Source organism: Puntigrus tetrazona, chromosome 15, assembly GCF_018831695.1.
Source record: "Puntigrus tetrazona isolate hp1 chromosome 15, ASM1883169v1, whole genome shotgun sequence".
NCBI lineage: Eukaryota > Metazoa > Chordata > Actinopteri > Cypriniformes > Cyprinidae > Puntigrus > Puntigrus tetrazona.
Window position 1 is genome coordinate 19,490,523 of NC_056713.1, and position 27,077 is coordinate 19,517,599.

The 27,077-nt window shown below is 39.4% G+C and overlaps 3 protein-coding genes across 6 annotated transcripts in view; 1 reads left to right on the forward strand and 2 right to left on the reverse strand.

The window, feature by feature from the left end:
• irs1 (insulin receptor substrate 1) overlaps window positions 1–18,091 on the reverse strand; it is a 20,401-nt gene extending 2,310 nt beyond the window's left edge. The window contains exons 1-2 of the mRNA XM_043259652.1: window positions 14,197–18,091; window positions 1–206 (exon numbers count right to left, since the gene is read on the reverse strand). The exon at window positions 1–206 is cut by the window's left edge and continues 2,310 nt beyond it. Coding sequence (XP_043115587.1) covers window positions 202–206; window positions 14,197–17,485 — 3,294 coding nt within the window. The 5' untranslated portion in view covers window positions 17,486–18,091 and the 3' untranslated portion in view covers window positions 1–201. The remainder of the gene's footprint in view (window positions 207–14,196) is intronic.
• A 1,732-nt stretch (window positions 18,092–19,823) lies between these two features.
• Window positions 19,824–23,960, forward strand: rhbdd1 (rhomboid domain containing 1). The gene is made up of 8 exons (XM_043258254.1): window positions 19,824–19,994; window positions 20,589–20,741; window positions 20,852–21,131; window positions 21,501–21,633; window positions 21,740–21,828; window positions 22,290–22,346; window positions 22,545–22,730; window positions 23,415–23,960. Exons 1-8 carry the CDS (start codon window positions 19,992–19,994, stop codon window positions 23,513–23,515), a joined length of 1,002 nt encoding a protein of 333 aa, XP_043114189.1. The 5' UTR covers window positions 19,824–19,991; the 3' UTR covers window positions 23,516–23,960.
• Window positions 23,961–24,681: 721 nt separating this feature from the next.
• Window positions 24,682–27,077, reverse strand: part of col4a4 (collagen, type IV, alpha 4) — a 35,449-nt gene continuing 33,053 nt past the window's right edge. For all 4 annotated transcript variants that reach the window (XM_043259005.1, XM_043259006.1, XM_043259003.1 and 1 more), the window contains one exon: window positions 24,682–26,957. In XM_043259005.1, coding sequence (XP_043114940.1) covers window positions 26,694–26,957 — 264 coding nt within the window. In that variant the 3' untranslated portion in view covers window positions 24,682–26,693. The remainder of the gene's footprint in view (window positions 26,958–27,077) is intronic.

The window sequence follows — 27,077 nt, forward strand, 5'->3', positions numbered from 1 at the left end:
TAGTGGATTCCAGCATTTGTGAGGTCCGGATATGTGATGTGATGAGGTCTGTTTTGTCCATATGGTTTCGGTAGCGTCCGGGTGATAATGTGGTTCTGGAAAATGAGGTTAGTGAGTTTATTGAGGTCCAGTTTTCTGAGGTCCGGCTTGTGGTGAGCGGGGAGAGATCTTGATGCTGAAGTAACGGCGGCTTTCTACTCTTCATTCTGGTGGAAAAAAAAAAAAAAAAAAAAAGGGAGAAACGAACGTTAGTCAGATGATCAAACAACCACAGACAACGCAAAATAAAACCTAAAAGCACTATTTAGAGTAGAAACACGCTGGTAATCTGCTTTTTTTAGGAACACGCTGGTCTATAGCGCCCTCATACACAAAAACAAACAAATCCTCCCTTTCTCCGTTTATTTGAAAACACCACTCTTTCTTGGATCCTTCCTCCGGCTCGAAGAGTAGCTGACCTTGCCAGCAGTTGATAAACAAGCATCATTGTTTCCCTGGAAACGTTCAACACAGATTTGAACAGCCCGAGAGGAGCCAAAAGCTTCATGACATCATCGCTCTGCACAAACACAGAGATCGAGCGAGACCTGATGAAGACAATCTGCTCCCTTTATCCATTCACGAGCGTATGTGAGCCTCATCCGAAAGCGGCGCTCCTGACTCCTGCCCCGTTCAATCGCATGTCTAATCCTCTCAGACGCACACAAACAACTACGAGCTGTTTTCATTATATAACACTCTCGCTGGCTGTGATTAAAAGATCAGAGCGCAGACAGTCGGCATTAGCGAGCGCACACACCTGTTCGACATCAATTTTGGAGGAAAAAAAAAAAAAAAAAAAAAAAAAAAACGATGACGGCATTAAGACGTCACTCATGTGTGCTGGGATTGTGATTGGTCACGACTTCAGACACGGGGTTTAAAGTCGACATGAAAAGACATGCGCATTTCTATGACGTGATGTGAAACTGGATATTTCATTTAAAAAAAAAAAGACATTTGCTCATGCTTGCGTCGTTTCAAACCTGTAGTACGTCTGTGTAAAGGTGTGGCCACATTAGCTGCTGCTCTGTGAAATTATTCAGCCGTAATCCAGTCACAAATCCACACAATTCGGAGTTTAACGTTAGGAGTGAAAAGCTTATGTTTAAATTGGTTGTGCAAATTCCCCACGTCGACCAATAGATTGATGATTTTTGCGTGCAATTATAACAAACTGGGACTGGCGCTTTCATTGCTCGAGAGAGACATAAAAGCACCTTATAAGTAGTGTTGGAGAAAGTTATGCATTGCAATATCATGCTTCTCCCTAAAAAGCAACCGTTTACGTTTAAGTTACTTGGTTACTTTTTTGGAAATGAATTCATTATGTTACTTTGAGTTTCATTTTTAAATCGGGTCTGTGCTTGTTTTATTGTTTTTAATATTCAAAAAAATTCTTCTTTTGCAAATGTAAAAGCATTTTTTTAAACAAAAGTTAAACGAATACGTCTTACAATTAAATTCACGTGTGTACAGAGGCGCAGCTCCGACAAATTACATGAAAAACATGATGCAGGAGAAGGACGTTCAATACTCATATATTCAGCTATATAAAAAAATGACACATGAATGTGTCATTTTTGCTTTGTGTGGTTGAATTGGATGTTTGAAGGTCGGTAGCAAGCACAGTAAAGGTAAAGAGTATAAATACGACCGCACGACGCATTTTAGTCAAAAAAAAAAAAATTGGCTCTGGTTCGATGTATTGCATTTTCGCATGCATTTTCATAGGTAAAGGATGGCGAACATGAAAAAAAATGCACACAATAATTTCTGACTCAGTCTGCAAGGACCTCAACAGGCTCAGATATTTCCTTCTACGTTAAAACAATGCATTCCTATACTAGTTACTTAAAAAGCAATCTGATCACGTAACTTGCATTATTTATAATGCGCTACCCGCAACATTGCTTAAAAAAAGTCATAAAAATAGGCTTGCATGCTACATGTCTTACACAGTCTTCTTTTGTGTTAGGAACAGGCTAAAACAATACATATTCACTAATAATCTACCCTCCGGCGAGCTGTTAAAAGCGGTGTAAAGCATCTGTAAAGACTGCTTTGATGAATGCTCTACTCTCTCTTTTTTTATTTATTCATCACAGAAGTCCAGAAAGTAAACGAGGTCAACTGTGATGCTGACTTCTACTAAAGTTTACAAGTGTTTGTGTCCGTGTACGTATTCCTGTACAAACCACAGCCCTCTTTCCATCCAGCTGACATTATTCTGACACCAGCTCTGCCCTGGAATAAACAACCTCGCCTGTATCGGAGTGAGCTTATTTGTTTAGACTGGTCTGATTTTTGTTCCCAAACCTTTTACCTGAAGCCGTCGCTGCTTTGGACACGGTCGTCATGATGTCATACATGAAAGAGAACTAGCCATTACAACACGGAACGGCTGACCTGATTTGTTATTTGCATTCAAAACAAATACAGCTTCAATTGCTCACTTAACCTCTGAAACCAATCCTGTGATACTTTTCCATTACTTACTTTAATTGCACACAGAAAGCATGACAGTAGGCCCTGTGATGGAGCTGGGCCCCAGCGCGGAGCTCCGCGGTTCCGATTAGGCCCCTGTTTAAATCTACGGGAAGGACCAGGCCTGAGCTCAGAGCTGAAGAGGCAGCGGCTTGAGACAAACCTCAGCTATAAATAAAGCGCTGTGCAGCGGCGGAGCAGAGAGCCGCAGGTCTAATAGCGCAGCGCCGAGAACATGAAAGCCCCTTAACATCTCCGCAGCAACCCCGACGTCAAGCGCTTTTATAGTGCGGACATTTTTAGGGCCTCTTTCCTCTTTACTTAGAAAACCAGAGAGATGGAGAAAATTGCAGAGGGTGAAATTATAAGCTGCCGGACTGCGCAAACACGTAGCGTGGGAAAAAAAAAAAGAAAAAAAAAGTGAGGGAGCTCAAAAATGCCGCTCCCGGAAGTCACTGCATCCCGGAACGAGGGGGAGGAGCTACTGGTAACATAAAGCATTTCCAGAATCCGGATTCTAAAATTCCGTTCCTGGAATTGTCAATGACACGATTGTCTTTATGATGTCAAAAAAAGACAAGACAACAAAACTTAAACGATTCCAATATATGTTGCATATATGTTGCATCACAAATACAGATCCATTTTGACAGAACTGCTCATAAAAGAGCCCTTTTTGTATTTTATAGAAATTGGTACGGGACAGTTTCCACTTGAGTTGCCATAAATATATGGAAATCACAAATGAACTGCAAAAGTAATATACCATGCCTAATAGACTCAATATAAATTGAATATAAATTTCATCTACTCAGAACTGAAAACCAAAATTAAAATTAAAAATATTTCCATATAATGTAGTCCAAACACAATCAAGGTTACACATTTTAGGTATTATTCCTAGAATACTTTTCAAACGTTTGGGGTCAGTATTTTTTAAAAAAACTTTTATTCTAAAAGCACACATTAAATTGACCAAAAGTGACGTAATGTTACAAAAGACGTTTAACAGAATAAAATATTTTCAAATATATTACAAAAGAAAAATCTATATTATATCATAAAAGATATTAAAGTTAACTGTTTTTGATCAAATAAATGCAAACTTGGTGAGAATAAGAGACGTCTCTAAAATGATTAAAATCCCGCTGACCTCAAACATTTGAACGGCATGTGCATTTCTGTACTAAATAAAAATGCTACATTTTAAAAGCATCCATCCAGGCCTGGAAAACGCATTTTCAAAAATTGAAAAGTTTTTGCACAAGGAGCATCACAAAATTACAAAATGCATCCAAAAAGGTAGTCCCACACCAAAGCTCACACCATTTGTTGTATCGGGCATAACTGGGCTACTAAAACGTACTACAACTCATTTGGTACTGAAGTAGGTCTCTCACACTTCACATTCAACAACCCCTTACACTTCAAGGTTTTCCATGATTGGGACTGTGGGAACCCTTGAGGGACTGTGGGAATATTCAGATCTCTTTACAGCCCTGATAATAATATCGACAGCTTGACTTTCCCAAAGCTGGGACGTGTGCCTGTAACATATTACATGCATCACATGCATGTGTTAAAATAAGCACATGTAATAGAAGCCAGCATTACAGCGTACTGTAACGTCACACACACTCCCACACTACAGTAAGTTATCTGCACACTCATACAGCGTCTGCAGAGGTGGGATTTGGAGCTTTACTCTGCGGAGAACCTTATAAGGCCGCGAGTGAGGGGTGGTGCTCATCTACCATCAGCTCAATGAACTAACGTCATTCAGCCGTGTAACACACACACACACACACGCAGGCATGCTGTGCCAGGACCCGGGAGAGTGGGGACATTTTTAGCCTGCTGAAACTTCCACACACATGCATCCCCACGCGCTACGAGGGATACGGTTACAGATGTGTGCCGCAGTAAGTGCTGTGATTCGGCACGACTGACGTCAGTACACAGGTCGTATTCGCTGAGAGAGAACATTTAACGCTGATGCCAACACACACACACACACACACACACACACACACACACTACAGGCTCTTGATGAATTCAATGCCAGACTTCTAAAGTGAGAACTGCTTACTTAAAGGGACAGTTCTCCCAAAAATGCTAAATGTCATTATTTACGTCACCATCATGTCATTCTCATAAGTCATTAAACTTTAATAAATCTTTAAAATTCAGGCATTTTTAATAAAACGTGAGGAAGTCTAGTTAACCAAAATGGATCCAAAAGTGTTATAAATAGAAATGAACCGATAATTTCAGTCGATAATCGATATCAGTCGAATTAACTGCAATATTAACTTTTAATGATATTACTACAAAATTAACAATTAACTGCAAAATAAATGTATTTTTAATGAAAGCTAAGAAAGTCCAGAAAGGTAAAATGCAAAAGATCCAGAAAGCTTATAAATAGGGATGCACTGATATATTTGAGCCAAAAATCTGTATTGGTCAATAAAAGCAATTAACTGCAATATTGTTTATAAAAGCAGATTTTAGGGCCAATTATATCCTGACAATATCAAGGAGGCAAAAAGTTGCAACCTACATGTGAAGAAAATGCCCCTTCTGTAAATTTATGGCTGGAAAAATTGATGCACTGATAACACAATCTTTTTTTTTTTATATCAGTTAATGCAGGTACTACTTGACCGTATAAATCTCCCACAGTCCAAGCCAAGGTTCCCAGGTCAATGGTTCTTCTCTTCATCGAACATTATTTATAACGTGCCTCCCATGCACAAAGAGCTGTGTGTTTGTTATCCTGATATGAAACAAAGTCTCACATCTAAATTCAAACAATAAATGCCATCTTCATGCTTTTAGATGTGGCATGACTGATCGCTGTAGCCATTCAAGATGGGAATAGACACTTTTCTATCACATGAGGCTACGAGGGAGAACACAATGATTGAGTGCCTTTACATGGACCCTCTTAATGTGATTATACTGAGATTGGCAATATTGTGATTAAACTTTACCTTATTTAAACGCAATACTTCTAAACCATTCGATTAAGCTCGCAATGCAGCAAGTATAATCATTAATATACTCCTTCCTCTGATTACTGGAAAATAATCACATTATTTAAACAGTCATTAACAGGTCAGACAGGTTGGTCACATGACGATTACAAAATGTTGAACGTCTGGATTACATTATAATGCTATATAGAACATATATTATTAGTAATTGCTTATAAATATATATATATATATATAATGTATATATATAGTAAATGACATGAATTGTAAATGACTCTGGGTGAACTGTGTCTTTAACACACTGAAAAACCTTCACTCATACAGTCACAAAACGATGACTTGGAACTTCCCGACTACCTCACGTTTGGAGAACTTCACGTTCTCACAGCACTGGGGGAGAAACCACACGCAAGACCACATCAGAGGTTTCCACAACACACCCTGAAGTAACACACCAATGCAGAATTCAGATGCAGTTCGAATACTGCAGGAAAAAACAGATATAACAAGGAATAAATCGAAGTTTGAAAACGTCCCGAAAACAAAATGGGGATTAAATGTTGGTGTTTGTGACAAGCGAACACAATGGTGCGGCCCGTTTTGGGGGCCGGAGAAAAACAAAGCGGCTGTATCAGCTCTGTGTGTGTGTGATGTGGAAGAGACAGTGTGTGCCAAATACCATTCCCTTTAGCAAAGGAAAAACTTCCATCTCCCACACACACACCAGATGTTTTGCCTACTTCAGCAAGTTGAGACACACACACACACACACACACACACACTGAGTTTCTCCTCCCCTCGCCGCTGCACTCATCCTAGGAGCTGTAAACTACAAGACTCAAAGCAGATTTTCCCTCTGCCCAAGATGGCCGTCGACCACTGGCCTCTCTTGATACGGACGCGAGGTAAAAGTGGCAGTTGCTGTTCGTCGTCTCAGACTCCTCGCATTTTACCAGATGTGAGAAACGGCGGATCTTCAAAGAACTTATCAGATGAGGCTTATGGAGACCCACTTCACACGGCTCACAAAGGCTTTCGTGTTCGGTCACACTTTGAACACGTTTACACGTCTTGATAAAAGTCTTTTTGAAGGGGAAGAAGGATATGACTTATGACCTTCACAAAAATACTATGGTAAAAAAAAAAAAAGTTTTTTGAAAATGGCGTACAGAATACTGCTGCATTACCATGATACCATGTCCAAAAACGTGGAAATACTATAGTGCTGGCATTTTATGGATCACAAATACCATGGTGCTTGAATCCAGCAAATACAAATAAGTTATATTAAATCGAAGAAAAATGCTATTACCACAACTTAACTATGGTAAATGCACAAAATTCTGAAAACCAATTTTTTTGTGCATTTTCATGTTTTTGGACATAGTTACACAATGTCTTTATCTCAATGAAATGCTATGGTATATATTAACACATTCAGTGCCACATAATGCCTTTATAAGTAAAGATGTTGATGTTCTGGATGTTGTAGAGAAATACATACAAGTCTTGACACGTTACGAAACATACCGTAGTAATACCAGATTAGGCTTATTACCATAAAAGTAAATTCTACAGTATCAATTGAGGTCTAGCATATATGAATTACAAATATATTCAAATGCCAAAAAAGAGGTATATTAATATGGTAATTACACAGCCATTAAGAAGTCCATGTTATTTAAAGAAAAGAAAAAGAAAAAAAAAGCATGTTATTTTTAAAAATTAATACTGTTACTTAAGGATGCATGAAACTGATCAATAGTGACATTCATTTACAAAATTTTTCATATTCATACAAATACTTCATATAGATGTTTTTTTTTTTCTGCACATTCTATTCATCAAAATAGGTCAGAAAAAATATTACACAGTACTACACAAATAGTTTTAATAATTTTTCCCAATATTACTGTTTTTATTGTATTACTGATTAACTAAATGTGGCACTATATATGTTCTTTAAATAAAATCTTGACTGCAATAACAGTATCATGGTTTTTGGACAATGCCTTGGCAATACCACCACTGTAGGACAAGCAATACCATGGTATCTTTTAGGACAGTACCATGGTACATTATTAAAGAAACAATATCTAAGAACTAGTGCAACAAATATGGAAGGACTTGATTAAATTATTTTCTCTTTGGTGAAGACAGATATGGTGAGAGAAGAGGAAAGGACCAAAACGGGCAAGAGGACAGAGCTTCACCTGACAGGAGTTGACTCTTAATCCATGACCTTTCATTAGAAAACTCAGCGTCCCTGATAAGCAAGAGCAGCATGACTCACTCACACACTTACACGTGATGTGCTCTTAAACAAAAGGCGACTGACAACAAAGAGCTGGAACACACAACTCAAAAACTGTGTAACACAGAAAAAGGGGGCAAAAAAAAAAAGAGAGAAAAGAAGAAAATAAAAGGCGTCCCGCTTGAGGCGCAGGCATGCCTGAGCGGACTCACTTGAGAAACTTTCCACTGACGCTCTGACCTCAGCGACAAGGGCGCGCGCACACACACACACACACACACACACACACACAGAGAGAGAGAGAAAGACTTCACAACAAATCCAGAACTGACAGAGACGACCTGTAAGCCTCTCTGTGAAACATCCCAGAATGTCTTTCGGCTGCACGCCAAGGTCGTATTTACCGCCAGAAACGCAAACACAAACAAAAACAAATGTCAGTCAGTGAGTTTGCCACAGCTTCATTTGGATGGCGTCTGCTATGTTGTTGTGGGGAGAACTGAAAGGAGAAATGATTTACTGCCCTCCTCTAAAAGCAAATATAACGTCGTAAAGAAGAATTCGGAGTCGTAAATATCGCACATCACCTAAAACAAGCGCTCTCCCTCACACACACACGCTGACATCTTTTCCTGTCATATCTTTATGAACTCTCTGTTCTTGCATTGGCCTTGCCCCAACCCTGACCGGAGAAAGAGAGAGAGAGAGAGAGAGAAATAAAAAGAGGGAGAGAACGAGTGTGTGTGGCTGGGGTGAAGTAAGGACATGAAGCTGACGGATCCAACTGGGCCATGAGGAACTCGTCCAGACCAACGGAGCTGGGCGGAGTGGAAGAACAGTACTGCTTCTCTCTCAAACACACACATGGGCTAAAAGACAGATCCAACGTACAAACAAAGACTCAGCACTTTAGCTCAACAAAACCAAACAAATATAAAAGACACATGGAAACACGTACTACGGATGTCATGATACTGAAATGTCAGTAGTTAATGCAACCGCAAAAACTTATGTTATAAACAACCATTAACTATAACCAATAAGCATTTTTTTTCGAATAAAAGATTTTTTTCCATTGATTGTGATATTGGATCAACATTGTGGTTTATCTAAGGCTCACATAAATTTAAACTTTTAAAATATATAATTTGACTTTTGTAATCTTTGGTGGATATGCAATATTATTTAATTTCATACTGCACATTATAATATAGTAAGGTTAAAATCACTTGCTAGCATTTAAAACAAAAGTGCGTGATGAAATTACTGCATTTTTGTGTTTTAATACTCAAAACTGTATCTGCATAAAATCTGCCATGACATAATATTAATTAATTAATTACGGTCACGTGATCTTTCAGAAATCATTCCAATATCCTGGTTTTGTTCTCAAAAAAAAATTATGATTATTATTGAAAACAGTGCTAGGCTACTTAATATTTTTGTGTAAATATCCACAACAAAACATAAGAAATGTCTTGACTGTCACTTTTGGTACATTTAATTGCTTCCAATCTTTTGAATAGCTGTGCACATTTAAATATCAGTATTAGACAGAACTGTAATATCTGTGCAGACCCTTTTTTATGTTTGCATTAAAGCAATGAAACATTTGACATCATACGTCTCGATGGCATCTTTGGAGCGAGCACATCTAGCGCTGTCAAAGAACAAAGCCTGCTCTATCAATGCTATTGATAGAACAGGTTCCACTTTTGCCTCGTCAGTCCAGACATTGTGATCTCCTCAAACAGAGCCCTATGTCCCGTCCAAGAGACCATGCCACTGCGGTCGGCACCTACCAGTGCCTAACAATGCAAAACACTCTGCTTTCATTCACCCATCTGTCTGGCCGTACAGTCGGTTCAAATGCCTGTCAAGCATTGGTGAAATAGCGGCACGGATCATTCCCTTACAAACCCATGGCTCACGTCCACCCGTTTCATGCCAAGTCTCATGGTGGGAGCAGGAACACTCTGATACCTGGCCAAGCTCACCACATCCTTCCGTTCCGACCCTCACCCTAAATAGTCAGCAGCACATTAGCAGTGCGAGTACTCTGCGTGAAATTTCTGACAAACTTAGAATGACTTTGAAGAACAAAACGGGAAGTGGGAGTTCGTGTGGTTCTATCTTTGCCGGATAAAGCTAAATGCAAAGCTCTGATGTGGAAATGATACAAGAACCACATCATATTTAACATTAATGAGATAAGCGAGAAAAGTAATTGCATGCATATTTGGCTGCTCTACATAAGAAAGAATCTGAGACATATTGTTAATTTTATCAGAATTTCAAAAAAAACTCGAAATGAACTATCACTACTTTCTCACCAAAAATGTACAATGTTCTTCTGGTGAATACAATAAAACAGTCTGAAGAATCTCTGCTAAGCTTTTTTTTGTACAGTCAAATGAATGGAGGTTTGAAAACAGGTGTTGTCAAGCTCCAAAAAGAACATAAATACATAATTCCATATAAAATGTGTAGTGCATACCAAACCTTGTGAAATAAAAAAATATGTTCGTGTAAAGAAAAAAGTAAGCCTTTTTTAAGTAGTTCATTCATTGATATCTAGATCTCAAAACTTACATTCACATACAGGACGCTGCAGATGTGACGTCAAAAGTCTAAAGTCTAATTGTCCATGGGTTCCCTTGAGATTTTCCTATGGGTTTTTCATTTCATGGGTGAAATTTAATCATATTTGGATGTTTTCTTGTGCAACATAATCTGCACACACTCACGATCCAAACGTTTATATGCTGTGGTATAGAAATACTTGAAAGTAAGCTTTTCAGTAACAAATTAATAGCAAAATTCGTTGTATGATCCAAACTGTGAGTTTTGTGATCTGTTGCACCACTAATATAATATATAACCCTAACCATGTCCAAGTATCATCAATTTATATTCACCACAGACCTTATTTGGTCATAAATTGAAAATCCAATTATATAAAAGCCATAGGAAAATCATAGTCATAACAAATTAAGGCCAAAGTATACTCCTTTTACTCCGTTTTAACATGTACGCATGACACATTACTTCATTTCTACTTTTCTCTTAATGTCATTATGACATAATGACATTATTTGTCAACAACAATTTTTACAATTAGTGCAATATCAAATACAGAACTACTGAGTCTAAAGACTAAACTATATTCTTCAAATATTACAGACAAAGTAATATTCAGAGGAATCCACGCATTTCACATTACCTAAATATTTGTCATTTCTGTTGGCATATGTGCTCTGAGCATCTGCTAATACTTGACCTTGTGTACTAATAACACAATTTGTATGAACATACATGTGAGCATTTACTCTATATGTTATCCCTATTAAGCAAACATTTTACTTGCTGCCTTAAAACTCTTCAAAGCAAAAACAAATCCTGTACTGGATGGATATAAATGTCAGGGTGGTTCTACGTGAAACACTGATTGGAGAAATTCTGGTTCCCCTTATATACAGCCTTGATCAGTTAATCTCTTAAACCCTCCTTATTTCTCTCCCTTTCTCCTGCTGTGTGCCCCTTCCTACCTCTCTCCTTACTTCCTCTCCATCCCTCCATATCTCTGCCTGTGTCTACTTTAACAAGCGGCTCTGTAAAACAGGCACAAAAGCTGCTGTTACATTCCAACCCTGGAGCCACACAGACACAGACACACACACACACACACACAGACACACACACACACTCTCTCTTTCTCTCTAATTTCCTCGTTCACACGCATTCCAAAGATCTCATCAAAGAACAGAGCACCAGACCTGCCAACCTCATCCCACTACTGATGACCTTGACAGTGATCTCTAATTTAGCCGTTTTTATGAACCTGCTTCCTGTCTGATCTATCTTGGCTCATGCATCAACTTGAGATTTTCATAAATTTCCATATTCAGTTGTAATTTAAATTGATGACCTATTAAGTTGGCATTAATACAGAAAATGCATTGTTGATATTGCTCATACTGAGGCATTAGGAAATATGTATTTAATTTTTAAATTAAGCATGCATTACAATTTACAATACAAGTGACAGTAAAGACATTTACATTGCAATAATTTAAAACATTACTATTTTTATTATATATATATATATATCTTACAGATCCAAAGTATCTGTACTCTATAATTTGTATGCATTTAAAAACATTAACATAAAAATGATCATTAATATAGATTACTGGGTACATGTGAATAAATCAACCATTCATTGGCTTCAAATTAATCAATGACAAATAAACAATAGCCTTAATTCAACTGAATACCCATGATTCCTCTCTGATCTGATCCCAGAGCTCCGCCCCTAACCGATCGCGCTGCTGCACAATACTTGGCACTTCAAACCTTCTAAAGGATGCAAGAAAGGGAGGGAAAGACAACAAAGAGGAAAATGTGGTTGAAATGGAGCAAGAGGGAGAAGGGGACAAGAAGCCACTCTGCAGGGTGACCCCATCACGGTGGCCTGAGGTGGGCTGGGCTTCTAATCGTCTCACTCTGACCAAACCCACCGAAGAACTCTGTCACCCCGCCCCACCCCACCACTGCCCAATGGTAATGCGGCTTTCTGAAGCCCCCGGCGTCTCAGTCTGTGGCCCCTTAATCCACTGTGACATGGGGAAAAAAAGCGCTGCGGCAACAGCGTTACCATAGAGATGGGTGGCATTGGCTCTGAGCTACACAGGAGCATGGGCAGAGCATGTGCCAGAGGAGGCAGATGAAATTAGGAACTGGAGCTTTAGACAGACATCCTGCCAAAATGTGACAACACCACATGCAATAAATGCACCAATAACAACGCACACACAAAGAACTACATCGCAAAATGCAAATGTGCATGTGAAAATAAGCACAAAGAGTAAGAGATGTTTCTGTTTCCTGCAGATGATGTCCACATCATCACATCTCTTGTCTTCAGAAGGACACAAGGAGTTTTACTTAGGCAGACACACACACAGGGCTTCCCAGAGTCAAAAAACATTGGTTACGCAACACTAAAGCCCCTGTGCTCTCTCTCACCCCCCTAAATATGCCAAACCAAACTCAAAACATACACAAACACACACACACACACACACACACACACCCGCACATGCAGCGACCAATCCAAGTCAAGAAAAAGCACGAGAGCAGGTTCTGACCCCATCAAAACAAATGCTTCCTTAGAACACACTGGGGCAAACTCACAAAACAGTTGCGCAAAAACAATCTGACAGAAATGGTAATTCTGTCATCACTTACTTATCCTCATGTCATTCCAAACCTGTATGACTTTCCATCTTCTGTGCAACACAAAGAAGATACTTAAAAATGTCTCTGTGTTTTTAGACCCCACTGACAGTGTATGAAAAAAGAACTGTTTAAACATTCTTCAAAACACCTTGTTTTGTCTTCTACAGGAGATATTCCTTTTAGTGAAAACATAGAATAAAAACAATTGAATAATAAATAAATTTGGACTTTAGTATGCACATAGATTTACGCCATATTAAACACATTTGTGCTGAAACTGATTACATCCAAAATATCAACTAGTAAACTGATCATCACCAAATCATTATTTCTCCTAGTCTGAACACAAATGATTTCCTGAATCTATCCTGAGCAGATGGGTAATAGTAAACAGAAGATAATGGAAAAGTACTATCAATTGCATTGTCATCACTTGTGCAAGATGTTTAAAAGCATCATGGGAAACCCACACTGCTCTGCTAAAACCTGATATGCAATCATTACGATACATAAAAAAAAACATTTGGGAAGAAATAGAGAAGTAAAAGAAGGCCAAGAGGGTGGAAAACCCTTCATTTGCTGAAGTGCAAGCAAATAAACTAAAGCAACGATGATGCAGTCAGCCAGGCATGACACACAAACCCTTGGGCGAAGTGGAGAATGCACAGTAGTGGCAGCTCTGAAGACTTCTCACAGTGCTTGATTAATATCAAAGACAACTCTGTAAAGTTGATTCACACACTAAGTAAACTTCCATTCAGGAAAAAGACATCCTATAAGCTGCTTAGTGACTCACAAATGCATATATGTGCTGTTTTTTTCCCTTTTGTCATGTAGGGAACAAGTGTAGACATGCTAACCCTTTCTGCCTCCATTCACAAATATGTCCATTTATCAGCCTGAAGAGGCCCAGTCATCAGTGGGAGGGAATCTAAACCCCTTAGCTCTCTCCTAAGATTTCAGAACGGGATTTTCCACCAAAGACTCAAACTACACACATAAATGGGGGCTAATTGTATAAATAATAACATGATATGCATATTACCTATTAAATGTTCTAGACAGACATGATAACACATAGACACTAAGAAATAGCTCACACATGCCAGTACTCAAGTGCACAGAATACTCAGATGCTCTTTTGATAACCATTCTTAAACAAACACTTGGTCTTACCTTCTCTGCTTGTGAGATTCCCTCTGGTATCATCTGATTTCTGGAAGTTTATACTGGCGTAGGCACTGAGCTCTTCTATACCTTCCACGGCTCCCAGCTCCACTGGCCGAGATTGGAACGCATTCCAGTCTGGAACATGCTGCTCTCCATTCTGCACCAGATCCAGATCGATGTAATTCAGGCCGTTCTGGTCATGGTTTGTTAATGTGGGAATTGAGCCCGAAGAGTTTTCCCTTAGTCCGTTGGTTACTGTAGATGCAGGTGAAGCAGCAGAGGCCTCGCCGGGTCTTAACCACACATTCTCGAAAGAGGCGGAGCTGTGGCGCTTCACTTCACCTGACTGACAGGTGGCTGAAGTATCGACTGACCCCCTGGTTGTAGTAGAAGCAAAGGTTTCTGAACTATGTCGTCGTCGACCCTGTGGATCAGCTCGGATTACTTTAGCCCCTTGGTTCCGTCCAGAAGTGGAGTTTACCCGTGTGAATGCACTAAGGCCTGACAAAGGGCCGATCAGAGCAGGTCTTCCTGGAGCACCGCTTAATGCTGTCACATCATGATTGGGTGATGCAGAACAAGGAGGGGCATCATCTGCATCCGGCAAGGCTTCGGTCATGAGCATCATTCGAGTATCAGGAAAGCTAGTGCAGGATGCTAACTGCATGCTGATGTAGTCACGGTCACATATGCTCTCACAGGGCAGCGGAGGGGAGGATACAGAGTTTGATGGAGTGATTATGGCATAGTCTGAACAGGAAGTGGAAATCTGCATTTCTGGGCACAAACGTCCAACCTGCGAGCCCAGCTGCATGTTCATGTATTCAGATGATGAAAGGTCTGACGGGGCCTCAGCATCACTTCCGGAAAACACAGGCGGGAACAGTGACGCCAAGCTTGCCGAAAACGCCTTGTCGTTGAATTCAATGTTGACATACTCTCCAGGGCTTTTGGGCTCTGTGGGGAAGGGACTCTCACGTGTTCGTGGAAGAGTACTTGCTTTGCTAGCATCCAGTGACAACCGTGTTGGACGTGTCAGCCTCCCGTTGCCCTCTGACCTTTTGGGCTTGACAGCAGATTGCTGAGAGTTGCCTTGACCTCCCAAACTGTCGCTGCTCGCTGAAGATGAAGAAGAGTCTGCATACGCCAATCGACTCGAGCCCAGTGACATCCGAAGAGGGCTCTGGTCCTGCTTCCTGTTGGCATGTTTGAAAGAGCGGGGCAAAGAAAAGTAAGCATACATCGGCCTGGGAGGATCTTCTACAGGATTGAAAAAGCAGTCTGGAGGCGTGCTGGTCGTTGAACAACTAGCCGGGGACATGTTTATGTAGTCTCCACAAGATGACACTTTACCTTCCATGCTCTCTATGGAAAGCTTAGGGTTGACTCCATTAGTCCAGATCTTGCCGTAGTTTGTTGTGCCATCTGGAGAGCAGCTGCCACTTGGTGACATCATCATGTAACCATTGGAGTCAACATGCGAGTGTTGCCTGGGGTTGATAATTTGCTGTGGTGCAGACACACTTTTTGGACTCATGGGCATGTAGTCACCGCTTTTCGGTGTTGGGGTTGCAGGCACAACTCCTGGCAGCATGGGCATGTAGCCGTCATCTTTGTGATCCGGTCTACTGTGGTCTTTAGCTTGTGAAGTGTCTATACCTTCCTCTGGGTATGAATGTGTTGGCATGAAGGAATGCCTGTATGTTGACGACGATGATGATGCGGAGCGGCTTCTTGGGTATGTGGGCATCATTACAGTATATTCCTCCAGTGAAGTTGCGGACGATTGCGAGGGAGTTTTCTGATGGCAAGGAGTTGGCGGTGAAGCGCCAGAAGAATGAGTTCGCTTCCGGAAACATTTCTCCAGCTCTGGTTCCTCTAGTCTCGATGGCGTTCCCCTGGATTGACTTCGCGACTGGCTCCCGGTGCCAGGAAGTGAACCAGGCTTGGCCATGCAGATGTAGTTGTTTATCTCCTCCTCCCTGGCAGGTGGCGTGTGGCCAAGCGAGTCTGGAGTCACGCTACGGAAGGAGCTCCGAAAGTCGCAGGGACTGGATCCGTATTCATCTGAGGAGATGAATCCGCCGTCGCTGGGCGATCCAGATATGGAGGCACTGGAGCGGCGTGGAAAGAGGCTGTCCGATGTGGATCCATGGCCGCTGGTGCTACTGGAAGATAGGCTTACGGGGCTAATGGCGGAGGGGGAGCACCGTGAGGTGGGCGTGGGGATTGACCTGCTATGATTGAGTGGCGGGTGAAGTCTGGATCCACCCCTGTGTCGCTGCGATTGAGGTCGGGCTGTGCTTGGACTGCTTGGACTTCCATCCACGGATGCCGGCCTGGACATGGTGCCCTCCCCATCACTGGACGCTCTCACTCTAAACGAATGGCTGTGTTTGCCAGGTCTAACGGGAGAAGTGGCTGTCACACTCTCTGCCCGAGAGCGCCTGCCTAAACCAACCTGACTGGGGGGAGGATTGTTGTGATGATGCCTCCTGACAGGCACTGAGATGGGGTTTGAGCAGTTGGAAGATGACTGACTTTTGCTGCGGGGTCTGAACTCCTCACTCATGGCTTTCATGGCTTCTAATATAGTTTCATGCATGTTCTGAGCCACGACTGAGTCGTCCACTTGCATCCAAAACTCCCCAGGCCCGGTTACAGCTGATCTCCCGACTTCAATGAAAAAGAAATTTTCAGAGTGACCACATCTCCTAATGTTCATTAACTGCAGGACCACAGCGGCCGCATCAGAATTGAGTTTCACAAAACTGATAGTCTTATTGGTGAGGCATAATCTGTAAACACCAATCAAGTTCTTTGTGTGACCGAGACCCTTTGGTTTCAAAATTACCTGCCAAACTTCTTTGAAGGCAGGTCCCGGCGTGGCTTCGCCGTAATTATCCTCTCCAACTCCGCTGCCCGCGGCAGTTTCGTGGACCTTACCTCTGTTATGAAGATCAACCAGGGCTTGATACCACGACTCCTGCTCTAGCTCACTGTCAGCAGCGATAGCGAAGTACTCATCCTTGGTATAAAGCGCGACGAGATGTTTGTTTTTAGAATCCGCTCTTTTGTTGATGTTAAAGCAGCTCTCCAGCGGAATGGACCTTTTGGGCGCTCCAGACTTGTGTCTCCACTTTTTCTCGTTTTCATAATACTCCAGTCGGGACGGTCCGGAGGCGCTCGCCGCCCTCAGTACAAAAAACCTTTTGTGCATGCTTTTGGGTTTCCTTAAATAACCCACCTTCTTCACGTCCGAAAAACATCCTTGCTCGGTGGTGAGGCTCGCCATGGTATAAAAAATTATTATAGAAAAACTGCAGGATCGAAAGTCAAAGCCGTGTGCATGTACTCTTCGCCAAATGTGAGCGCTGAGACAAAAACGGTTCCATTGAGTAAAAATAGAAAAATAGCACTTAAACAGGTCACGTTTGTGCGCTCCGTCAAGAGCTTTAGTTGTAACAGTTCATCGATACCGTAGCACACTTGGATTTTTTTTTCAGCAGCATTACATTGTTACAACTAAGTTTAAATAATCCATCGGACATCCTTAAAAATATTGCAAGTACCGGAAAGCACCAAGTTTAGGATGTAAAAAAACACAAAACAGCAAAAATGACAAAACAGTGTCCTTTTCAGTCCGGAGATCCGAATGCATTATCAAAACAAGCGCAGTCAGCAGCGCACGACCCCATTTACCCCGGAGATCAAAGCGCTGTCTGCAAAAATCCCAAAAGTGCAATTACACAAAGCACCGACGCAAAGTATGCATCTGACCGTTATTTACAACGGAAACGTACCAAGTCCGTTTGAACCACTGCACAAGTTCCTCCAAAACTAGCTGAGTTTTCTTTTTTGCGACGCCGTAACCAGACCAAAACAAGGCACCGCTCGTGTATGTTTGTATGGAGGAGTTGAGACTGGGGGGTTGCAGCCTAGCTTGTTACGATACAACTAAGAATCCCGCCCCTTTTGGAACTGTCCTCGTTTGATTGGAGGGATCGAATGTCAATTATCACAGGGGGCTGCGAGAGACGTGTGATTCAAACATAGTGGTTTGGTTTTTGATTCTTCCCAGAGATTCGAATCTCTTGAATTAGTTCACTAAAAAGATTCATTTTCACTGACTGTTTCAGCGAAGCCAGTTCGAAAGTGATTCGTTTATTTGAAAAGATTCATTCAAATGATTCATCCACGAGTTTCACCACTATAAAGTTTTATTTAGAGGCGGTGATGAAAAGACGCTATGTAACTATGCGCTGCCGTTATTTATAAACACACAATTGTAAAATAGAAAGTCGGTCATACTTTACAGTGTTCATGTTACTGTCTATTTACATAGATAAATATAGTGAATAATGAACAATATGTATTTATGCCCTGCAGGTGTAATTTTAATTGCGGAGTAATGCGTGTAACACGCATTGAAATGAAAAGTTTAATTCTTTCTTTCCAACAGACGGAGAACCGAATCATTATCTGCCCGGATCACAAAATTGCTCACCCTGAAAATGTAACTTATTTTCAGCAGAAAACATGAAAATATAACATTAACATCAATAATAATTTCGAAACAAATTCTACACTGAAAAAAAAGTATTTACATTCAGTTGTTTACTTAATGATTTATTTATACCTATTTAAATAATTAAAAAAAGAAAAATCTAAATAATGAAATTAATTTCAATAAATACATAAATAAATAAATGTTCTTAGGAGATTCGTATATGGGCTAAAAGCAGATAGGCATTTCCTAAACTGTAGGATTTTCTTGATAAATTGTTTCCAAAATGTAGTATGATCCAAAATCCAATAATTGAAATGTACTCATTCGTTTTTTTTTTGTTCTCTCTGACAATAACGTTACAATAGGCTATCTATGAAAATGGATTTTGTAAAAAAAAAAAAAAAAAAAAAAAAAAGTCTCTTAAAAGTAATTTAAATGAAGCGCAGTCACTTGGTTTAATGAACAATACAATCAGAATAAACACACTGTGGAGGCATGTTCACGTCTAACTGAAAGTATCATAAACCCACAAATGCACAATAAAGTCTGTCACTGTCGTGCCTATCTCTCTTTTCATTGAGCAATACTGCCATCTGCAGGCAGAGTACGTCGCATTCATCGCAAGCAAACAGCGTCTTATATTTGTATTGATTTATTTTTATAATTGACATTCTTGTATAAATTGCTGTATTCATTAGCCCACTGCTTGAGTTCCGCTGTAATAATGTTATGGAAACTAATAATATAACTAATAATATAACAGTAATAGTCATTTTCTGTGTTTTTTTTATTTATATCTTAAGCTAAAACATTATACATTATACATTTTCCTGGCCATACATAGCTTTGGAATATGCCGTTTGTTGTGTTGTTGTGTTAAAATGTATTGCAATTAGCAAAGTAATTTAAAAAAGTTAAAATTAACTTTCTATTAAATTGTAGTTTATCAATCATATCTTATAGGTCTCAGAACAAAGCATGGGATTTGTCTCTTATGCATAGTCACAGGACACAAAAGTGGAATAAGCGGAATAAACCGGTAGCAAAGGTCAGACGGTGCGCTTCTAGAAAAAACTACAAACGTCAGGAGCGATGAGGTCACGCGACCAGAAGCCCCCGTTGCATCACTTCCGTGTTGACCACCCGACGAAACACGGGCGAAATGAAAGTAAAGTCTTACGTGTCCTACTGTTGATAGCTGATATTAAGAGTCGGGAGCGATACTTTACTCACAACACAACATCCAAACCAAGCGTAGGGACTTCAAAGCAGAAGCTGTCGTTCAGATGTTATGGTAAGTGCTAAACTGCTACACACTGTTTGTTTTTGTGGACTAGTTAACTTACTAGTACATCTACACTTCAAAGTAACAGTAGCGCTTTTGTGACATATAGATGAATGCATGATATTAGCCAGAATATTTTGTTTAGTTCGAATAATAGGTTCTTTATTTAAAGAAAGCGATACATTTTTCGTTTTGGTAATATTTTACTCGAAGGTTCTTGTGCGTGTAATACTTACATCCATGCACGATAACGTTTTAAAGTTTTATCACCAAATTAAAACAAAACAGTTCTTGTTATGCTGTATTACAAAACTACACATTTTTACCCTATGAAATAAAAAGTCTGTTTGGCTTGGCTTTGATGCTAACTAAATTCCACTATATTTTTCGACAAAGTAGAAATATAGCATAAGGTATGCTTTTAAAATGTATGAATAATATGAACGGCTCATCTCGCACAACAGTTTTGATCCAGTTAGATGCTCTCAAGAACGTTTATGAGTAAGCAGCGTTCTGTCAAGAAATGTTTCTACGTATAAATCACCGGTTCTCTGTGTTTGAGGATGCGGTTTGGATGCTAATACTCTGCTGTGTGTGTTTCAGATGCGTAACAGACATAGAGGATCCAATATCGGCCTGCTCCTGCTGGCCTCTCAGGTTTTCCAGCTGGGAATCGACAACATCCCACCAGTCACTCTTGCAACACTAGGGCTGAATGTCTATTTGTTCTTGTTTCCTTTCAAACCTCTCATGCAGGTACGTTATTATAACTTCAGCACCTAAAGCCAGTAACTAGCCGATGGAGAAAATTCGCCAGCCATTAAACTGCTCTTTTTTTTTTTTTGTGATATGTTGCTGTTTCACAGACATGTCTGAGCGTTCGAGAGGCGTACTGTCACAGAGGCTGGAGCCGTCTGCTGCTGTCGCCGTTTCACCACGCTGATGACATGCACTTGTACTTCAACATGGCCTCGCTTCTTTGGAAGGGCATCAAACTGGAGAGGAAGCTGGGAGGTCCCTGGTTCGGGTACCTGCTCTCTGTCTTCTCTCTGCTCACCGGACTGGTCTACCTGCTCCTGGAGACAGGACTGACACACATGACCGAAGACTCTTCATATAGTTTACAGTGTGCAGTGGGCTTCTCAGGTGTGTTGGATCTATATGGATTGCACATGCTTTAAAATAATCGTTTCAATATATTATTAAATGTCATTTATTGCTGCGATTTTATTTTTTTATTTTTTTATTTTTTAAATCCAGTTTTCAGTGTCACACGATTATTTTGATGTCATCAAAATTATTTTGATAATATTATTTTAATATTAATCTTTGATGAAAGCACACCGTACTGTCACTTTTAATATATCCTTTCTCATTTTTTTTCCTTTTTCTTAAAAAAAAAAACTTACTAAAACATTAATACTGTGCAGTCGGTGGAAAGAATATAAAGCGTAGACAACATAAGTCATTTGATTCGTATTGTTATATTTTTCTGCTGGTTGTGATTTGTTTCAGGTGTTCTGTTCGGGCTGAAGGTGGTGAATAATCATTATCATCCAGGAGGGGTCACATACGTCATGGGGATGCCCGTAGCCAGTCGCTATGCCTGCTGGGTAGAGTTGGTCCTCATCCATATTATGAACCCCGGGTAGGCTTGAAACATGCTAAGAGTTTATACATTTTTTGTTTTAATTCGTAGTAGCCCCAGGATCAGATTCGCAGGTTGTATTAACACACCTTCACATCTCCTGCAGGACGTCATTTGTCGGGCACCTGGCTGGGATTCTGGTCGGTCTGCTCTATACGACAGGACCCCTAAAAAGCCTCATGAAAACCTGTGCAGGTAAACACCTTTATTGCCTTTACTGTGAGTGTGAAATGCGTGATTATATTTTGCATGGATGCATTAAAAAATGTTACATTAACAATATTAATAAATAATGTTACAAAAGATTTCCGTATATTTCCAGAGTAGAATTACTGGCTGTAGCATTATTTTTAAGAGAAACGGATATGTAAACATAACATGACTCCTTGACAGCAATACAGTGTGTTATTCATACAGATTAAAGGTGTAATATTGCCAGGTTACTGCATTTCTGCCCAGGAATCTGCTCAAAACGCACATTTCAGACTATAGCATCATTTTTCAGAGAAACAGCTATGTAAACATAACGTTTCCTAAATATCAACAGACATATGTTATTTTTGGGCTTAAGAAGAGTCAAAAACTTAAATACAACACCTTTAGTCGAGTAATTAATGCATACATCCACATAAACAGCCATGATTATGTGATTTCAGGCTTTGTGACATCCAATGGGCAATATGGAGGACACCGAGCATATTACAATTCAGCAGGTAAACTCTTTTTGTTTTGTTTTATAGGAAAATATTGATTTAGTTTTAAAACCTGCAGTCTGATTTAAATCACTATCATCCTAGAAATGGCTCTGATTTTGACTAAACGAGGATGAAATGTTTTAGGGATTGCTTACTAGACCATTGTAGGATTGCTCTGCCTTCGGGATCCACTACTTGTGTGTCTTGTGTTCGCAGGATACAGTGGATATGGAAACTCCCAGTATGGACAGCAGAGGTTTAATCCCAGGCACTATGGCGCCTCCAACAGGCAGCAGTATGACACGCGCACGCCCTCCGCACCGCCCCAGCATCCCTATACAGCAGGCCTATCAGAAGAAGAGCAGTATCAGGCAGCTGTCAGGGCCAGCCTGAATAACAGAGGTCAATACTTTTAAAAGTGCTTCACACAATCTGACATGGCTGCATTTGAATCGAACTGGACATTAAGCGCTGGTTCGTCCGGCCAGAGGAGAACTGGCCCCTAACTGAGTCTGGTTTCTCCTAAGTTTTTTTCTTTTTTTTTTCCCTCTATTCTGTAATTGATGGGGTTTTGGTGGGGACCAACCAATGGGGACACTTAATTTCTAGCGATAATCGTCGATTTGATCATACAGGCTGTTTCTGCATTCAATAAAAATGAAGTGTTTAATAATGTCTTTAGACACTACTATCACTCAATTTTCTCCTATTTGATACTTATAAATAAAAGTGATTGATTGATTGATTGATTAAAGGAATAGTTTACCCCAAAAATTGTAATTTGCATCCTATCAAAGATGTAGGGAACAGATTTGGAGAAAGCATTATTTTATTAGCATTACACCACTTGCTCACTAATGGATTCTCTGCAGTGAATGGGTGCCGTCAGAAAGACCGCTGATTAAAAACTTAATTGCACACGTGTGGGTTACTTGTGGATTTTCATTCTGACGGCACCCATTCACTGCAGAGGATCCATTAGTGAGCGAGTGATGTAATGCTACATATCTGTTCCGAAACCGATCTGCATCTATCCTTTAATTCTTTAGCAGTTACAATGTGTAACATTGTTATTTGGTTTTGTAGGTGGTTCTCCGCAGGCTAGATCATCGCACAACGCGTATGCCCACTCAAACCCAACTCCTGAAGAGATACGCAGGCTACGACTTCAGAGGTTTAACAGCTGAACAATCGGAGAATGTGACGCATAATGATAATACTACTATACTGTTTACATTAAAGACGACACTAAAAACAGTCCAGAGCTAACGGAGGAGATTCCTCCACTGCTGACTGGTTGTGTCACTGAATAGCTTCAATGCTGTTATCAGGAGGTTTCAAAGGTGGTTGTCTGTATTTCTAACTGCAGAGTTTGTACGCACATTTGCTTTGGCTCTCAATGCTGATGTCTTTGCATAAAGGTTGAACATTAATGACATACTGTATTTTCTTTTTGAAGTTTGTATTTTGTATAAGATGATTTTGTCTGTGCCAATAAGTTTTACTAAGTATATGTAAAATCTCTCAAGCTTATATCACTTGTGTATTTCCAAACATTTCTTATTATTAAATAACTTCTACTTTTTTGTAAGAAAGTATATATTTTAAATAAACAAATCATTCTTATTCCGATATGTTGTGGTTGGTTCCAAGACACACTCTTGTCAATATAGTATTTTATAAAATATGCAGTAAAAAGTTGTACTAATTTAGATTTAGGATTACAAATATAAAATTAAATTCAGTTTACATGTAATATTCAAATCACTGTGTAAGAAGTGTAGCAGTCATTTTCGCAGTACATACACGCTACTATTTTTAAAGAAATTAATACTTTTATTTAGCAAGAATGCATTAGGTTGAGCAAAATTGACAGTACAGATACTTAAAATGCTACAAAATGTTTCTATTCCAAATATGCTTGTATTTTGAAGTTTTTATCCAAGATAAAGATCAATATTCAAGAATCATAAAAAGCAGCTCATGTAATTTCAGAAAAAAAAACTTAGCCCAAACTTTTTGTACTCGTATTTTAAGTCATATATATATATATATATATATATATATATATATATATATATATATATATATATATATATATATATATATATATATATATATATATATGAATGCCAATGTTCTCTTTCTCAAAAGTGAAATATATGGAGTTATGTAAAAGAATGCACCAATCGTAAGTGTGCTCAGTACAGAGTGTGAAAAAAAAACCTCAAAAATAACATAAAAGAAATGTAAAAGCAAATAAATGATGCAGTGATTTGAAACTTCATCAGAAGTCTCAGTTTGGTGAGTTAAAAGTGTGTATTTTATATATATATATATATATATATATATATATATATATATATATATATATATATATATATATATATATATATATATATATATAAAAAAAAACACACTTTTAGGTATTATTGCATGTTATACAAATATCACAATTTATTAGACATTTAATAGACAGTAAGAGTTGAACCTGATTGTTAATTGTAAAAACGCACGTGACACTGAACAAGATCAAACAACTTGGGTTAAAGATTTAACAATTCGTGTTGTCCTTGTAGTCCATGCTCAGTGTAACAGTACAGTATTCAAGACGTCAAAATGTCCCCAAACAAACATATTGAATCGCAGTTCTAACCACAAAAATCTGACAAAAATAAGAATCACTTCTTTTAAAAGGGAACACGTTTTTCATTCACTGTTAAGTTTTTCATTTCCATCCAAAATAGCACCAAAATACCTCTAGCTAAATAAATACTCTTGACATTTAGTAAAAATATAAAGCAAAGCTGTTTTGGCAACAGTGCAATCATATGTACATACAGAATAATATACCATGTTTAAAACAAAAAAAATGCTTAGGACCCCTTATGTGGACTGTAAAATACTGAAGGTGTTAGTTTTATTTAATGGTTTGTGTTAGTGGGAAAATATATATCTAGATATATATATATAAAAAAAACTAAGCAGGAAAGACTTTCAAGTGTCCAAAAATCATAAATGGTAAGTTCAATGGCAACAGTCCTTTCACAAACACCAGAAGACACAGAAATGACTATGTTTTTTTTTATATATTAAACAGTACTTTAAAATTGTATCTTGTGGCCAGAAGGGTCTACAGTAGTCAGCATCTGAAGTGGATCAAGAAAGTTCCTCAAAAGTTGTCTTAAGACAATAATGGGTATTGTCTTCATTTTAGGACAACTCTGATAAAAGGTTTTGATCCACTTCAAATGTTGACTCCTGTATTAGGAGCTGTGTAGAAAACAATGAAATAAGGGGTTGTTTTAACATCTATCTACTGACTGACTGAAGTCTTATATCCTCCTATGTTTCACATTTACAGCCATGTTCATCTGCTAATGCTAGTCTTTGCCAGACAGAGACACGTTTCCTCAGGACTAAAATGTCTGTGGGTTCAAGTTGTAGAATCTTCACATAAATTAAATTGTAGTTCCGTTAGCTTGTTGACTGAAGCAGCTAGCGAGCTAGTTGTTGTGGTTCAACGGGCGGAGCATAGCATTAGCAAGGCTAACATTACCCTTACATAATTAACTGTGGTTTTATTATAGTACAATTGCAGCACCATGCCCCCCCAGGTTTTTTTTCCATTTGTATAACCACAGTTTAACAACAAATACTATGGTTATTGTAGCAAAACCATGGTTTGTGTTTACTGTGGGTACAATACGCATCACTTGTAATCGTTTCCATACACAGTTATGATCATATTTCACCTTTAAGGGAAACTGCTTGGATTTCTATTTAAACGCCCACAAAACAATTCACCAAAATAATGATAAATGTAACTTTATCTTAATTCCGCGCAACGCTTGAGATAAAATTAAAGTTTGGAAAAACGTATTCGTATAGGGAACAAAACCGTCCCTAACTTTAGCTATTTGCTGCTATCAGACATTTCTACGCCACGCGAGTTTTGTTCTCAAGGTTCAGTAGTCATGATACGTTTTGGTTAAAAATGTCAATACAATATTGCGTTGATAATGTTTAGATGCGCGCAAACATAATACTTGCCGATGATAAGGTGGAAAAATGAACATTGGTATAAAGGTATTTGTGCAAATGGTCTTGGTTTTTTTGCTAGCACCAAAATGTAACAAACGAGAAAGACAGAAAGGAAGTCATGTTAGACTGAACTATGTGGGAATGAATCCAGCGGAGTAAAAAGTTCACAGCCTGCAGTTCAACAAAAATGGTCACAAATTAAGTCCTTTTTATCTTCTCTGAAAAAAGTGACCAAAAGCATCTCGATCGCTTCCTCTGCGGTGACCTACCGATGTGCATTCTCAGTGCAGTTTTTCTTTAAGAAAACACCAGTGACGCGTGTCAGTTGTTCTTCATGCAGACGCTGCATGAGCTGACGCTGTCGCGCTGGCTCCGTCCGTTTTTGTTGAGCACAGTACTGCCGGGAACCGGGTCAAAGTTCTGCACGTTCGCTCTAGTCAGCCAGAAACTGAAGAAGGTGGGGGAATACTGGCACGTGCCATGCGAACCTTGGCACTCCACGAACGGCTGACTGCGGAAGTCCTGCAAACAGCTTCCTGTCGATGTCAGAGACTGTCCTCCTCCCTCGTCCCCCGATCCTGTGTGCTGGAATAAAAGAAAAATAATAAAAAGGTGTCATTTATTTCTGCTGCAAAGCTGAATTTTCAGCCTCATTACTCCACTCTTCGGTGTCATGTGATCATTTAGAAATATGCCGATTAGCTG

Coding starts and splice junctions, on each gene's coding strand:
- rhbdd1 (XM_043258254.1), top strand. Junction 21,132..21,500: donor GTGTGCAGTGGGCTTCTCAG/GTGTGTTGGATC, acceptor GATTTGTTTCAG/GTGTTCTGTTCGGGCTGAAG. Junction 22,347..22,544: donor AGCATATTACAATTCAGCAG/GTAAACTCTTTT, acceptor TTGTGTTCGCAG/GATACAGTGGATATGGAAAC.